Source organism: Octopus sinensis, linkage group LG8, assembly GCF_006345805.1.
Source record: "Octopus sinensis linkage group LG8, ASM634580v1, whole genome shotgun sequence".
Taxonomy (NCBI): Eukaryota; Metazoa; Mollusca; class Cephalopoda; order Octopoda; family Octopodidae; genus Octopus; species Octopus sinensis.
In genome coordinates, this window is record NC_043004.1 from 55,175,067 (window position 1) to 55,191,816 (window position 16,750).

Genomic DNA, 16,750 nt, shown 5'->3' on the forward strand with positions numbered 1-16,750 from the left:
CTTTCAGTATTTGTATTAACTGATCTTAGATCTTTTCAGTTTGAACAGCAGTTTTTTAAAATAATTTCTAGGTAACTGAAAAATTTTTCTCTTAGCTTTATTGAGAAAATTCTGTAGATTGTATGATATTTGTTGCTTTTTTTTCTTCAATTTCTGCAATTTCAACCAATCAATGACATCTATTGAAGTGAAAACATTCTGTGCCGCATGAATATGTCCCTCGTTTAAGAAACAGATTGGGTTAAGTTACAGTACAAGACACGAAGGCCGGAAATATACCCTTCCCCCCACCCTGACCCTAAAACAGATAGAAATGCAGTAGATCGATACTAGGGTTATAATTATGGGTGACAATTTCATATGACACCGCTAGAAAGTCTGCAGCTCAAACCGAAAAGATCCTAAAAAATATTTGTGTGTTTATTTACTTTGCTATGTAGTCGCTGTAGGATCGACTAGTCACGACTAGCTAGCGCGGATGCGCGTCTACGCGCACCGGGACCACTTTTAAGTAGTACCACTTTTAATACATTAGGCTGAACTTCGGATATAGGACCAAATGGTGATTCCTGAAGAGATATTTCTTTGAAACACATGCGTCTTATATCTCATCAAATACGGTATTTATGTTTTCGATAGTAATCCACAGCTAAAATATGAACCTCTAATTCGTGTGGTCCCAGGGAAACTGTTCAGTGTGGCCATGTTTTAAGACGGCACTGTTTCTAGGGCAATAAAATAGGTAAGAGGCATGCGTTGAATTTAATTCAACGGACTGTGTGCCTTCCTTTTACATATTTCCGGCCTTCGTGTATCTTAGGTTGTTAATTTAAATCCTGACCCTATTGGTTTTATTCTTATTCATTTGGAGTCGGTAAAATAATTATCAGTACCATAATTGGTAAGTAAATGTACTAACTAATTACTGATTTTATTTAGTTCATTTAACTAAACGGCAACCGACAGTAATTTCACAGTGTGTAGCAAGGGAGGTAATTTATGAACTTTTTGCTCAACTATTATCTCCCTTGTACTTATCTTCATTTTATCAAAATTGTTGTCTAAAACCATTATCAGTGGTCAGTGGGGGTCAGTACACTGTCACTTTCAGTATTTGTATTAACGGATCTTAGATCTTTTCAGTTTGAACAGCAGTTTTTTAAAATAATTTCTAGGTAACTGAAAAATTTTTCTCTTAGCTTTATTGAGAAAATTCTGTAGATTGTATGATATTTGTTGCTTTTTTTTCTTCAATTTCTGCAATTTCAACCATCAATGACATCTATTGAAGTGAAAACATTCTGTGCCGCATGAATATGTCCCTCGTTTAAGAAACAGATTGGGTTAAGTTACAGTACAAGACACGAAGGCCGGAAATATACCCTTCCCCCCACCCCTAAACCTAACTTACCCTAACCCTAAAACAGATTGAAATGCAATAGATCGATACTACGGTCATAATCATAGGTGACAATTTCATATGACACCGCTAGAAAGTCTGCAGCTCAAACCGAAAAGATCCTAAAAAATATTTGTGTGTTTATTTACTTTGCTATGTAGTCGCTGTAGGATCGACTAGTCACGACTAGCTAGCGCGGATGCGCGTCTACGCGCACCGGGACCACTTTTAAGTAGTACCACTTTTAATACATTAGGCTGAACTTCGGATATAGGACCAAATGGTGATTCCTGAAGAGATATTTCTTTGAAACACATGCGTCTTATATCTCATCAAATACGGTATTTATGTTTTCGATAGTAATCCACAGCTAAAATATGAACCTCTAATTCGTGTGGTCCCAGGGAAACTGTTCAGTGTGGCCATGTTTTAAGACGGCACTGTTTCTAGGGCAATAAAATAGGTAAGAGGCATGCGTTGAATTTAATTCAACGGACTGTGTGCCTTCCTTTTACATATTTCCGGCCTTCGTGTCTCTTTAGGTTGTTAATTTAAATCCTGACCCTATTGGTTTTATTCTTATTCATTTGGAGTCGGTAAAATAATTATCAGTACCATAATTGGTAAGTAAATGTACTAACTTTGCTAGGTAGTCGCTGTAGGACTTCGTTTAAGAAACAGATTGGTTTTATTTACATTCGTGAAGAAAAAAACATACCCTTCCCCCCACCCCTAAACCTAACTTACCCTAACCCTAAAACAGATTGAAATGCAATAGATCGATACTACGGTCATAATCATAGGTGACAATTTCATATGACACAGCTAGAAAAAACTGCTGTTCAAACTGAAAAGATCCCGGATTATAGTCTACCGAAAATTATAAAATTTGGTACAACAATACACTTGCCCGAACTGAATTGCTGGAGTTATTTCATTTTTTTTCCCCATAAAAATGTTTTTAAAAAAGTTATAGAGGTTTAAAGTTTGGTCCTTTTCACCGAGTCAGGAAGTAAGATTTGGAAGCTGTCATTTTGTGCCCAACTGCACATTTTGTCGTCAACATCCTGGAAATAGCACGTGTTGTCAATATTTGTAAACAACATGTGTTATGCCTTCAGTAATTTTCTTTCATGCAAATAAATCTTATTTAGTTGTCATTTTTAGTATACCTTACAACCACTAGTGTTTAATGCAAATGCAATGAGCAACACGTTACATGCGATAAACACATTACAATTTTTAACAGAAAGGTTTAGAAGAATTAGATGAAAGTTCTCCAGGCGCAGGAGTGGCTGTGTGGTAAGTAGCTTGCTAACCAACCACATGATTCCGGGTTCAGTCCCACTGCGGGGCATCTTGGGCAAGTGTCTTCTGCTATAGCCTCGGGCCGGCCAAAGCCTTGTGAGTGGATTTGGTAGACGGAAACTGAAAGAAGCCTGTCGTATATATATATATGTATGTGCGTGTATGTGTTTGTCCCCCTAGCATTGCTTGACAACCGATGGTGGTGTGTTTATGTCCCCATTAATTAGCGGTTCGGCAAAAGAGACCGATAGAATAAGTACTGGGCTTACAAAGAATAAGTCCCGGGGTCGATTTGCTTGACCAAAGGCGGTGCTCCAGCATGGCCGCAGTCAAATGTCTGAAACAAGTAAAAGAGTAATTTTCTTTTATGTAGATAAAAGTTAATTTAAGAGAGAAAAAAAATTTAGTTTTAAATCTCTGAGCGAGATGTTGGTAAATAAACTTCAATTTAAAAGATTTATCAAAAAAAATCTTATTTAGCTATTATTTTTAGCACACCTCACAACCACCTGGTTTAAATACAATTCAAATATGTGTAAAAATACATTTAACTTTCGGTTTTAATTTTTAAAATATCCTCCTTTGTTTTCAATGCTTTCCATAATAGAAGCAAAGTTACTGGAGCTTGCTGCTACAATCACCCAGAACACAGCATCAAATTTGTCATCATGTGCTTCCTCACAGATAAAAAACTTTTCTAAGAGTATTTCAGATTTGCTTGTTACTATGGCAACAGGCATGGTGAGAGACAAAAGAGTTCTCATGTTTATCGAAACAGCCATGAATGCATCTGTGGCTTACGTTTGGCTAAAATTACCAAAATTTTCAAACTTTAATTACTAATAACTCTTTATTTGTCAATTTATAGCGAAAATTAATTTCCCATCATTAATTAGCCTATAAAAGTATATCATTACACTGAATATGAAATTTAATTCAAACAGACAATTGACACTGGCAGCCACTGGCAACCAAACAGAAAAGATCCGCATTAACATAAATCAGGTAATTTTGAGTCAATGTAGCAGCCTCAATTTGGTTGCTTAGCTTGCTAGAAATATCAACAAAATCTTCCTCAAATCGCACACTGCTGTTTTAGAAAAAGGACCTGTTGGATCAGTGTTTTTCAACCATTTATAACATATGAACCCCTTTCACTCGGATGGCTACTCCTAGCTATTCATCATCATCATCATCATCATTTAGCATCCGCTTTCCATGCTAGCATGGGTTGGACAGTTCAACTGGGGTCTGGGAGGCCAGAAGGCTGCACCAGTGTTTAAAAATCACATCATTTCTTAAATAATTAAATATCATTAGGGTTTGTAGAAAAAAAATATTGTTAATATATTTTGTGAATTGCAGAAATTATAACAAATCTATTACTCTTTACTCTTTACTCTTTTACTTGTTTCAGTCATTTGACTGCGGCCATGCTGGAGCACCGCCTTTAATCGAGCAACTTGACCCCGAGACTTATTCTTTGTAAGCCCAGTACTTATTATATCGGTCACTTTTGCTGAACCGCTAAGTGACGGGGATATAAACACACCAGCATCGGTTGTCAAGCAATGCTAGGGGGACAAACACAGACACACAAACACACACGCACATATATATATATATATATATATACAGATCGCCATGTTGATTCGTTAGTTACTGCACGCATTTTTTTTCTCTCCTTCTTTCTGTGTTTTTGTTTTCTCTGTGTATCTTTCTGTTGAAGAGCGTAGGCTCGAAATGTTAAAGACTTGTTTTATTTATATTTCCTGAGCACCATACTAATACAATTGTTTGTTTGTTTTCCACCTGCCTTCGTCTTTTGTCTATAGTAGAAGAAACTTGCCCAAGGTGCCACGCAGTGGGACTGAACCCGGAACCATGTGGTTGGTAAGCAAGCTACTTACCACACAGCCACTCCTGTGCCTATTGCTGATAAATTTTAATAATATTGTCTTATATGGACCCCAGTTGAAAATCACTTTATTGAATAAGGTAGCCCTAGATAAACTGTAGTTTAAAAGCTCTGGGATGGTTATGGCTGGGACATCTTTGATAATAGATCTGCTGGACAGGCACTGACCTGGAACTTGGCAACAACGACAAAGGACTATATAATCCAAGATACACTAATTGGATATATGATGAGGTGATCACGGCTGGAACATCTTTGATAACAGATCTGCTTGCTTTGGTATACCATATCTGAAAATAGAACAAAATGGTCATAGCTGGAATGTCTTTGATAGGCCTCTTGTGGATCTGTGCTGACTTGGGGCTAAACAATAACTGATTTGAACCAATTTGGAAACTGGTTGACACCTTCATGAAGTACATTTGTATGTTATTGTAGTATCTATAGTAGGTCTTTGTAACATTTGTCCTTATTATCTCTCTCTATATAAACGGCAGTTTGTCTGTCAGGTTGTACCCTCACCCTGACCACGGCTTTCAACCGATTCTGATGAAACTTGACACACACATAGCCCAATGTCATAATTCAAAACTAACGCAGCGAAAATTTTGAAAAGTTCCCCCAGTTCTGAAAAAAATCGATAAATTCGACATGGAGTCGAGAATCTAAGCTTTTTATATGCCCCCTAGACATATAAAAAAAGCTTTTTATATGTCTAGGGGACACAACTCGACAGCTAGGGACAGCTAGGAACATCGTATACACAGAAGTATTCGAGTGAAGAGAAGACATTGCAACCTACACATGCGCCTTCGTTCCCTAGAGGGAAAGGACTAGATTGGGATTAGTCGTTATCTATTAGGGGCTCTTACATACCCGGGCAACGCCAGGCTATGCTGCTAGTCCTCATTATAAACCAGGCTCTGTTGATTTAACACTCCTTTATTCCTAGACCTAAACCTCTAATATGACAAAAGTGTAATTACATATTTGTAAACTGGTTCACAACATTCCTAAAATGCTTAAGACATTTTCAGAACTAATGTTTCACCTCTAGTTAAACATATTTTGGTGGGGGGGACTTTCTTCCTAGATAGTAAGTAACATTGCAAGATGGTATAATACTTATTTACCTATGTAAAGTCAACTGAGGCAATGTAGAATTCACTTTTTTTGTTACCATATTTTCTCTTGGAATACATTGTTTTTGTTTTAGTAAATTTTGAAAATAAGAATTTTTTTAATAAAAAATAATTTTGTCGTTATTAGGCTCATGTTTAGAGCATAGAATAACATAGACTTTTGATGGTTTCATCATCATCATCATCATCATCGTTTAACGTCCGTTCTCCATGCTAGCATGGGTTGGATGGTTCGACCGGGGATCTGGGAAGCCAGACGGCTGCACCAGGCTTCAGTCTGATCTGGCAGTGTTTCTACAGCTGGATGCCCTTCCTAACGCCAACCACTCCGTGAGAATAGTGGGTGCTTTTTATGTGCCACCAGCACAGGTGCCAGGCAAGGCTGGCAACGGCCATGGTCGGATTGGTGCATTTTACGTGCCACCGGCATGGAAGCCAGTCGAGGCGATGCTGGCATCGGCCACGATTCGGATAGCGCTTTTTATGTGCCACTGACACCGGAGCCAGTCGAGGCGATGCTGGCATCGGCCACGATTCGGATAGCGCTTTTTACGTACCACCAGTCCAAGGGTCCTGGCAACTGCCGGGTGCCAGTCATAGGATTGGTTCAATTTTGATTCCGATTTCGATTTCACTTGCCCCCAACAGGTCTTCGCATGGGTGCCTGTCGTCGGATGAGGTTTGATTTCAACTTCGCTTGCCTCAACAGGTCTTTGTGTGTCCAAGGGAGGAAAGACATGCATAAGTGGGCTGGACTCACTTGTCCTGCCTGGTCTTCTCATGCACAGCATATTTCCAAAGGTCTTGGTCGCTGGTCATTGCCTAGTTTAGATAATTTTTTAAAATAGGAAATTTATGTCATGGAACCAAGTCCAGCCTGGGATGAGTTGGTATCAAAAAAGTTAAATGAACTGCTAAAATACACAAAGCATTTGAAACCATGCTAAAACAGACAATTGGAGCCTGAACACCTCTCTGGCTGGCCATCTCCTGTCAAGCTGTCCAACCTATGACAGCATGGAAAACAGACGTAAAATGATAATGACATCGATGATGATGATGACTTGCTTTGAATTAGAACTCAAAAGTCTTTGATATAATAATCAACTGCTATATTCATTTAAGCAGTTTTCTACTTAATTGTTTTATATCACTTCTCTTCCAGATCCTGTGTAATGGCCCCGGAATCTGTGTACCTATTGCATTTGTTGGACTTATACTCAAGGTGGGTTTCAGTTATGTAAGACTAAATTGATGTGTGATGTTGTTGTGTATCGTCAGTCCTGAGTCAGTAATTAGTTAAGTAAATAATTAGCTATGAGTTATAAATCCATAGTTCAAACTATATCCTATCTTTGCCTCATAGAGACCTATATTAAACAGGCAGTGCTTTATCATATTGTGTAGCATGGGACAGTTTAAATATGTAATTGTTCCCGGTCTTAGTACAACTAATGTTCTGAGAGACATTGATCCAGTGAATCTTCACACAAAGGCAATCCAGGCATGACCATCCTATCTTTTTCTTATTTTCGTTTTTTGCAGACAACATATGAAAGCTACATGATTGTGTTCCCCTATTTGTTTTTTGTTCAAAATAGCAGTGTCTGATTTGAGAAAGATTTGATTGCTATATCTAGCAGAGGCTTTCTTTGGTGACTCATTTTGTATGCTTGTAGGTATGGTTGTACCTTTTGTACGCCTGTAGGTGAGTGTGGTAAGCCTTTTGTGCCCTTGTAAGTGAGTTTTAGACAAAGAGGATTTGTTCATATGATTCTTGTTGTTTCTCTACACTTTTTACTGATGGCATGTGCATCCTTACATGGTGCTTGGCTCTAATGGGGGGTACTAATATTGTAGCTATTTTTTAGTGGTGCTTTATGTTTGTCTGGATCAGGTGGGAGAAATATCTTAGTGGGATAAGATGGTGTTGTAGTGTTCGAATTTTAACATTCCAGAACAGCACTGCCTAACACAATTACTATACACTAGAAGGGTACTTTTAAGAACATAATTAAACACTACAAATGCCACACATAATGAGAAAGTATTTATGAGGTTTATTGACCTGCTTGAAACAGCTGCTAAATCTCCTTTTAATCACATCCATTATCTTAAATAAAGAAAAGGTACATTGCATAATGTACAGGTAGAAAGCCTTTGATCACCAAAATTGTCCTAGAGCTGAACAAAAACATTATTTTCTACTAAAATAGCACACCATTGCAAGATTTTTATACTCTTAAACAGTATTCCCCTAGCACATTCCTAAACTATGACCATACACAAGATGTGTTCTCAAACAACAACAGATTGCCTGTCTATATTGTTGATGTTATAAAATGTAAGTTTTTCTGTTTCTCTCTTCAGTATCTCTTCCTGATGGATGTTACCATAGTGTATGTGGAAAGTGTCTGCCGTGTCAAAACTTTGTCCCTGTCAGCGCAACTGCTCTATCCTTTCATTGACCACCTCCTGGTGCAGTGGCCACAGCTGAAGGAGCGATACAGTGGCGCCGACTTTCTTGGACAGTTAATCTAATGTAGTGCAATGGGACAATATCATAACACTGCTACCATCTCTACCAGTACCACTGTTTTACCACAGCTTCTGATAATGATCTCTCAACCAATGGACTCATATTGCAACACCCTGTGTACGCTTCTGCTATTGCTGCTGCTGTGCTCTTAACAACATTGCCATAAACTAGAGCAACACTACAAAATAGTCTGCCATACACTAGAGGTGCACTTTCAATAACAGTGTCTTGCAATAAAAAACCACTTTTGCTTTCGATAAGTTTTGCCATACATAAATGGGGCCACTTCTAACCACATTGGTATCCACGAAATGTGCATTTCAAATAACATTACAGGTGCAACATCAATTGGTTCCAAGTCCTTTCTGGGTTACTGATATTTTTCCGAACCAGGGGTGGGTTCCACTAAATTAGACAAATATTAAATTTATTAAAATAATTAAATGAAATACAGGTACTTTGTACATTAGTACAAATGATACAAGTTTGTTAGAAATGTACTATGCAAGGTATTTTGAAACGCTCACCCAGTAAGCTGGCCTGTGTGCATGGGAATTTGAAGTTCTTGCTTGCAAAATAGTGTGGATTATAAGAGATTCAGGACCATTAGTGTCCAGAAAGTTGGTGTTGCACCTGTATCATACACTAGAACAGTGAGCCCGAAAATATTTGGTAGATACTAGAATAATATTACTGTCAATATTGCTGTACACTACAAGAAGACATTCCAAATCAATGGCTGCACACTTTTTGTACACTTCCCTGAAACGTAGGTGTACAGCAAAATTGCACTGAAAACAACTGTGACACACAAACACCAGACCTGGGCTGCAAACTCTGCTTTGGACTAGAGCTGCACTCCAAACTCTGCGCTAATCCCTGCTAAATCCAACTCAACTCTGTTTAAGTGGAGCAATGTTAGATTTTAATAGTTTCTCTCTAGTGTATAACATAGCAGAGTACGTTGGTGTCTGTCTATCATTTGACAGAAATATATATATATATATATATATATATGTGTGTGTGTGTGTAATATATATATATATATATATATATATATTATATATATATATATATATATATATATAATATATATATATATATATATATATATATTATATATATACACATACACACACACATTTATACACATGTATATTTATACTTATATATATATGTATCTGTCTCTCATACAAATATATATTGCATTGTTAATATATATATATGCGTGTGTATGTGTGTGTATAGATACACATTATGTGTGTATATACTTCACATACTTGTTAGTCTAGTATCTCGCCATTATTGTAGGGAGGTGCAACAGACTTTGAAATTATTTTCAGATTTATTGCTTACAAGCTTTATACACACGCATGTATACACACAGATTTTCATCATATAACCAACAAATGTAATCACTGCTCTTAGCATTATATATCTCAAAGTATACAGTAGCATAGATTTATTTTAGCCAATCTTATTGTATACTTTGATTAATATACCCACTATTGACAAATGTAATGAGTGTGTACTTTTCTGACTTATGGTTTCTTAGCCAACTATATATAATAGTTAATCTTGCCTTATAAATATACATATAGTACTAGTTTAACTTAGATATCCTGACCTCATACTGTATGTGTGTGTGTGTATGTATATATATATATATATATATATATATATATATAAGTTCATTGTTAACTCTGTGGTAAGTTGATGCAATGCATATTTTCTCCTTGCATTCAATAAAGAAATATTTTAACATAACAAACTTAGATGTTTCTAGACCACAACTAACCCCTTCTGTGATGATTTTACAAAGATAATACTTTAGAAACACTGAGATAATACTCTAGAAACACTGAGATTTTGTGGTTGGCTGTTCTGTTGCTTGGTCATAAGTTTATAAACATATTGTCTCTGAAGTTTCAGCCACAGACCATTAGTGATCTTAAACCAACCACTCATGTTCAGATGGTTAAAATATTGAGAAGTGTAAATTATCACACTAACTCATTTCAGAAATTTTCTTACAGGTTCACTTTCCACAGGTATTAACTTATTTGTGTCTCATTGGAATCAAAAGTGTTGTTTTAATCTGCACGATTGAATTCTTAGGCTAGCTTACTTAAATTTAAGAATTTTAATTTATGATTTTTCAATTTTCATGCTAGAATCTGTCAGAGGCTGATGAGTTAATTATTTTGATGGTGATTAACATAAAGTAGCCTCAGTTTACTAAATCTTTCCAAATTCTTGATTATTTTACCAAATTAGTTGAAACACATAAGGATTGGATGTATTTCTACGGAAATCTGATTACAACAGTGTCATCTGTTCTAAGTCTATTAATATAGTTCTTCAGTATATGAACACACACACACATTTAAGCTTGCTCTGAAATAGTTTTGTGGTTACAGCTTCCACGGTGGCTTGAGTAGGGTTTATTTTTATTTTCAATCCTTATTATGATTTGGAGTTGTTACAGAGAAAGATTTCTATAAATACTAGATATATCCTGTAATATTTGGGATAAATTCTTTGAATCAGTTGATCTCAGACTCTTGCAATGTTTTCATATTCTGGCATAAAAATCTCTCGTTTCTAGGTTTTATTTGCCATTATTCCAAACGCCTCATTTTCAGTGGCAATATTTTGCAAATAATATAATGACTACATTAACACTGAACTGATTTTTTTTCTTTTTGAATTTATTTGCAAGGAATCCAATCACTTAATTTTCAATGCTAATAAAAATTGGCCTTTTCTTACAAACTGATTCTGGCTTTAAATGTTTCTTAATTTCAATAAAATATGGGAATATAAAGAAGATGGAATAAAACTGAATTTGGTGTGAAACAAAGGATTTGATAGTAAAATTAAAAATGGAAAATGAATACAAAAATAGAAAGTTCTTTGCCTGAGGTATTAGACATTTTGTTTTATTATAATATCACAAAAGACAGTGAGCTGGCAGAATTGTTTGCCCACCACACAAAATGCTTAGTGGTATTTTGCCTGTCCTTTACATGTTCTGAGTTCAAATTCTTCCTTGGTCATCTTTGCCTTTCATCCTTTCAGGGTTGATAAAATAAGTACCAATTGAACACTTGGGTCGATGTAATCAACTTACTTCCTCCCTCAAAACTGCTGGCCTTTTGTCAAAATTTGAAATCACTATAACAACACAACACGGCTTTATTTCTTAGAAAAATTTTTCCTTGTCTTAAATCTTGCAGTTAAATATTTACATTAAACTCCCCAAATTTTAATGAATTATTCCTATAAGGCTGAGGGTGTCTTGGCATCACTCACTAAGTCCTTTGTGAGTCGCTCTCTGGCTATCTATCTGAGGCTATATGGTGCAGCCTCACCTGGAATTTGCATCACCGGTCTGGAACCCTTATCTTGCCCAGGATATTAATCATCTGGAAACCGTTCGGTGATGTGCAACCAAAAGAATACCTATTTCTTTATTACCCACAAGGGGCTAAATATAGAGGGGACAAACAAGGACAGACATAGGTATTAAGTCGATTAGATTGACTCCAGTGCGTAACTGGTACTTAATTTATCGACCCTGAAAGGATGAAAGGCAAAGTTGACCTCAGCAGAATTTGAACTCACAACGTAATGACGAAATACCGCTAAGCATTTCGCCCGGCGCGCTAACATTTCTGTCAGCTTGCCGCCTTTAGGCATTTACCATATTCTGAACGACTTACTTCCCTGGGCATGGATACATTGAAACTCCGACGTCTGGTAGCTGACTTGGGAGACACCCATAAGATTATTAACCATCTTACAAACAATAACTCTGTGCACTTTTTCAAACTCCACCTGTCTAACACCCGTGGACATGTTTACAAACTCAGAAAACAGCACAGCTCCCATGACTTTCGGAAAGATTTTTTCACGCTAAGAGTTGCTGAAGCATGGAACAGACTGCTGGCATCAGTTGTTAATTGTCGGAGCACTGCATCCTTCAAAACTTCCATGCTTCCTGAGATTCGCCAACACAACACCTAATTTTCTCCCCTCCATATACATGCAAGCATGTATCTGACTCATACACTGTTCGCTTTCCAGACATTTGTACATTACTGCATATGCTTTATATGCACTTTTGACAAGTTGTGGTGCACCTGAGCACTGTATACAATAATTTCATTACTATTATTATATTATATTCACGGTTATTCCAATAACATGCTAAATACCTAACAAAAAATAGAATTGATATTTTCTCAACACGAAAATAGTCTTAAACATTTCATTCCTCAACAAAAGACAAATTGATATATAAAACTGCCTTCTGTAGTTAAAGGTAATGAAATAAGTGGGCTGGTTACGCCCCTGGCTTAGGCCACGAGGTTATACTTTCTTTTGGTTTCCCAGGTCTTCTCAAGCACAGCATATTTCCAAAAGTCTCGGTCACTTGTCATTTCCTTGGTGAGGTCTAAAGTTCGAAGGTCATGCTTCACCATTTCATCCCAGGTCTTCCTGGGTGTACCTCTTCCACAGGTTCCCTCAACCGCTAGGGTGTGGCACTTTTTCACACAGCTATCCTCATCCATTCTCGCCACATGATCATACCAGCGCAGTCGTCTCTCTTGCACACCACATCTGATGCTTCTTAGGTCCAACTTTTCTCTCAAGGTACTTACACTCTGTCAAGTATGCACACTGACATTACACAGCCATTGGATCATACTGGCTTCATTCCTTGTGAGATTACGCATGTCCTCAGCAGTCATAGCCCATGTTTCACTGCCATGTAGCATGGCTGTTCGTACACATGCGTCATACAGTCTACCTTTTACTCTGAGCGAGAAGCCCTTTGTCACCGGCAGAGGTAAGAGCTCTTTGAACTTTGCCCAAGCTATTCTTATTCTAGCAGCTACACTTCAGCACACCCGCTACTGACTTGAAGCTATCAAGCTACTGACAGAAGCTATCAACTACTAGTTTTTCTTCCTGGAATGTGGCGGAAGTTGTTCTCTGCGCATTTTCAGTGTTTATTGCTCCCGAGCATCTGCCACATACAAAAACTATCTTCCCAGTTTACCTTCCTTTAATATTACTGCTCCGCTTATATGTCCATAGCTTACACTGGGTACATCTTATAGAGTTTCTACCTACGCCTCTACTACAGATCGAGCAGGGACATCTACCTGAAAGGATTTGTGGTTTGCCTGCCTTCCTACTTATTAGGACTTTGGTTTTAGCTAGATTGACTTTAAGGCCTTTTGAATCTAATCCTTTCTTCCAAAACCTGAAACTTTTCCTCTAGTTCTGACAGTGACTCAGCAATTAGAGCAAGGTCATCAGCATAGAGAAGCTCCCAGGGGTATCTTGTCTTGAATTCCTCCGTTATTGCCTTGAGGACTATGATAAATAAGAGGGGGCTGAGAACTGAACCTTGGTGGACCCCTACCTCTACCCTGAATTCTTCAGTGTACTCGTTGCCAACCCTCACCTTACTGACAGCATCCCTGTACATGGCTTGCACAGCTCTCTATTTCTTTACTACTCACAAGGGGCTAAACACAGAGAGGACAAACAAAGACAGACAAATGGATTAATTCGATTGTATCGACCCCAGTGTGCAACTGGTACTTAATTTTTCGACCCCGAAAGGATGAAAGGCAAAGTCGACCTCGGCGGAATTTGAACTCAGAACGTAACGGCAGACGAAATACTGCTACGCATTTCGCCCGGCGTGCTACCGTTTCTGCCAGCTCGCCGCCGGCTCTCACTAACCATTCATCTATCCCTAGTTTCCTCATTGACCACCAGATAAGGGATTGGGGACCCTGTCAAAGGCTTTTTCCATGTCAACGAAAGCCAGGTACTATATATATACAATACATACAATATTTTACATTATATTTTGACATTTACAGGCACTTTTTGGAACCATTTCTAATATTCGCGGTTTTTCACTATTCGTGGCTGCTCTAGGAATGTAACCCCTTTGAATACAGGGGCACTACTGTATTTCAGCAAGATATGTGAAACTAAAAAAGAAAACCAATATATTAAAGTAATTTTTAGTATTTTAAGGGTCAATCTACTGTCTCCTTTTTTGTGAATATAGATCTAAATTGATCTGAACTCCACCTATTTTTCCATGATGTATTACATATATAATGTCCTTAGTTTAAATATAACTGACCAATTGTAGAGATGGCAGGACTTTGGTCAGTTCCATTACGGACAACAGTTGTTTGGTCCCTAGAATATTTCGATAAGTACACCATTATAAAAACTCTACGGGTTTGGTTTTGGATAAGATATTAATTAGCCCTTTTTACTGAATCATAAGTACTATTCGTTTTCTAGACATATTGGTGAGTCCTGCTTTACTTTAGCACTAGTTTTATCCTACTACTATGTATACATCCTCGTACCCCTACATAAGGGATAACCAATAAATTATTTCTCTAGCTCATTTGCTAGTTCACTCTTTTGCCTATCGACTTCAAGCTTTACACTGCAAAATGGTATGATTCTAATTTATTGAGCCTTCTGGCCTCATCTCGAGGCCCTGTTCTTTCCTCTTCCCTCTTCATTTAATATATTTTATTTTATGTATTTGTATTCACTCTGATGTATTCACCCAGCATTCAGAATGTGTCTGGGATATCTCTGATGAAAGCTTTCAAGGAAACTTGCATGACGTTTGTAAAGGATCCATGTCTCACATGAGTAAAAGAGCGCTGTCGGTACACATGCACGGTACACAACAATTTTTGTTTGCTTTGTGATGCAATGCTGGGATCAGACACGAGACTGGAAGGAATCAGCTGCTCTCTGCAGCCTGAAAGATATTTCATCATCCAGGGAGCAAGAACGGCTGAGTGTGGTGCCTATGTAGACAAACTTGTCTGCCACTTTCAGAATTGTTCCTCCAACCAAGATAGCTGGTTCCACGTATGGATTTCCTGGTGCAGGCTGGAACATTAGAACAGTCTTGTCCAGGCTAATGCTGAGACCAAATGCCTTGCAAGAAGCAGAAATACGATTCATAAGTATTTGCATGTCATCTGCATAAAGGAGGTCACGTATAAGAGACTGGAAAACTTTTGAATTGGCAGCAAATTGGTGCAGACTAAAGGGGCGACCAGAAGATCGATACCTGACATATATTCCCAGAGAGCTAACCTTAGCAAAAGCATGAGTAAAAGCAGCAGCCAAATAAAAAAATAGAGTTGGGACAAGGATGTCACTCTGCTTGAGACCATTCTTTACAGGAATGGGTGCCGCCATGTGACCACCAGCATTGACCCAAGCCTTCATCCCATCATGAAATGATTTAATTATAGATACAAAGTGATTCGGACATTCAAGTTTGCCAAGTATTTTCCACATCAAGGCCCTATTCACAGTGTCAAAGGCCTTCGTTAAATCAATACCCGGATAAGATCCATATTCTGCTCATAGCACTTCTCCTGCATCTGTCTTTCTGTGAAAATCATATCCATTGTCCCTCTACCAGATCGGAAACCACATTGAGATTCAGATAGAACATCATTTACGAGACATTCATTCAGGCGGGTAAGAGTATTTGCCAGAACCCTACCTTGCTGACGGTAGGGCAATACCTCTGTAGTTACCACACATTGTTCTGGCTCCTTTTCCATTGTAGAGAGGAAGAATAATTGCATTCTTCCAGTCCTTAGGCATTGCACCTTCTCTCCAGACTACATTAATAAGTTCATGAAGGGAATGTATGATGTAATCACCACCAATTCGCAAGACCTCAGCTCAAATTCCATCCCTTCCAGGTGCCCTACCAAGGTTCACTTTAATTATTGATGTCATTACCCCATCTATTGAGGGCGTGGAATTTAAGGAGCCAATGATAGGTCTTTGTTGCATAGTATCAATCACTGTTTCATCTACAACTGACTCATGGTTTAGGAGTTCAAAGAAGTGTTCAATCCAGTGAGCTGTGGTTTCTGTTGATTTAGTAAATAGAGTAGAAGACACATTAGAAAGCAAATGAGCTGATGCATAGCTCTTAGGCCCATAAACTTGCTCCATAAGATGGTAAAGCTTCTTGCTGTCATTTGCATCAGCAGCCTGAACATCACGAGCAAGAGCCTCCCACCAAGTGTTCTGCATCTTCCTGGGAGATCGCTGCTGTATTGATTTTACACTGCTATACAGGGCAAGTGCTAGATTTCGTTGCACAACAGAAAGTCCTCTGTGCAGCAATGCAACGTGGGCATGGCGCTTTACAGCTAATAGTCGCTGAACTTCAGCATCATTTTCATCAAACCAGTCTCTGTGTCCGGCAGTATCATATCCCATTGTTTTAGCAACATATTGATGAACCTGATCTCGAAAATCTTCCCATTCTGTATTATTTTCAATGCTGGACAAGTGAGTCTGAAGCTTTTTCCTCAACATAGCATCATATATCTTGTGGACATTCA

General features: G+C 38.0%; 1 protein-coding gene across 1 annotated transcript; it reads left to right on the forward strand.

Moving 5' to 3' along the window:
• The first annotated feature begins 3,616 nt into the window (after positions 1–3,616).
• On the forward strand, positions 3,617–9,099 carry LOC115215183 (UDP-N-acetylglucosamine transferase subunit ALG14 homolog). Its single transcript, XM_036505417.1, has 3 exons — positions 3,617–3,712; positions 6,933–6,992; positions 8,138–9,099. The coding sequence occupies exons 1-3, from the start codon at positions 3,632–3,634 to the stop codon at positions 8,306–8,308; spliced, it is 312 nt and encodes a 103-aa protein (XP_036361310.1). The 5' UTR covers positions 3,617–3,631; the 3' UTR covers positions 8,309–9,099.
• Positions 9,100–16,750: the final 7,651 nt, after the last annotated feature.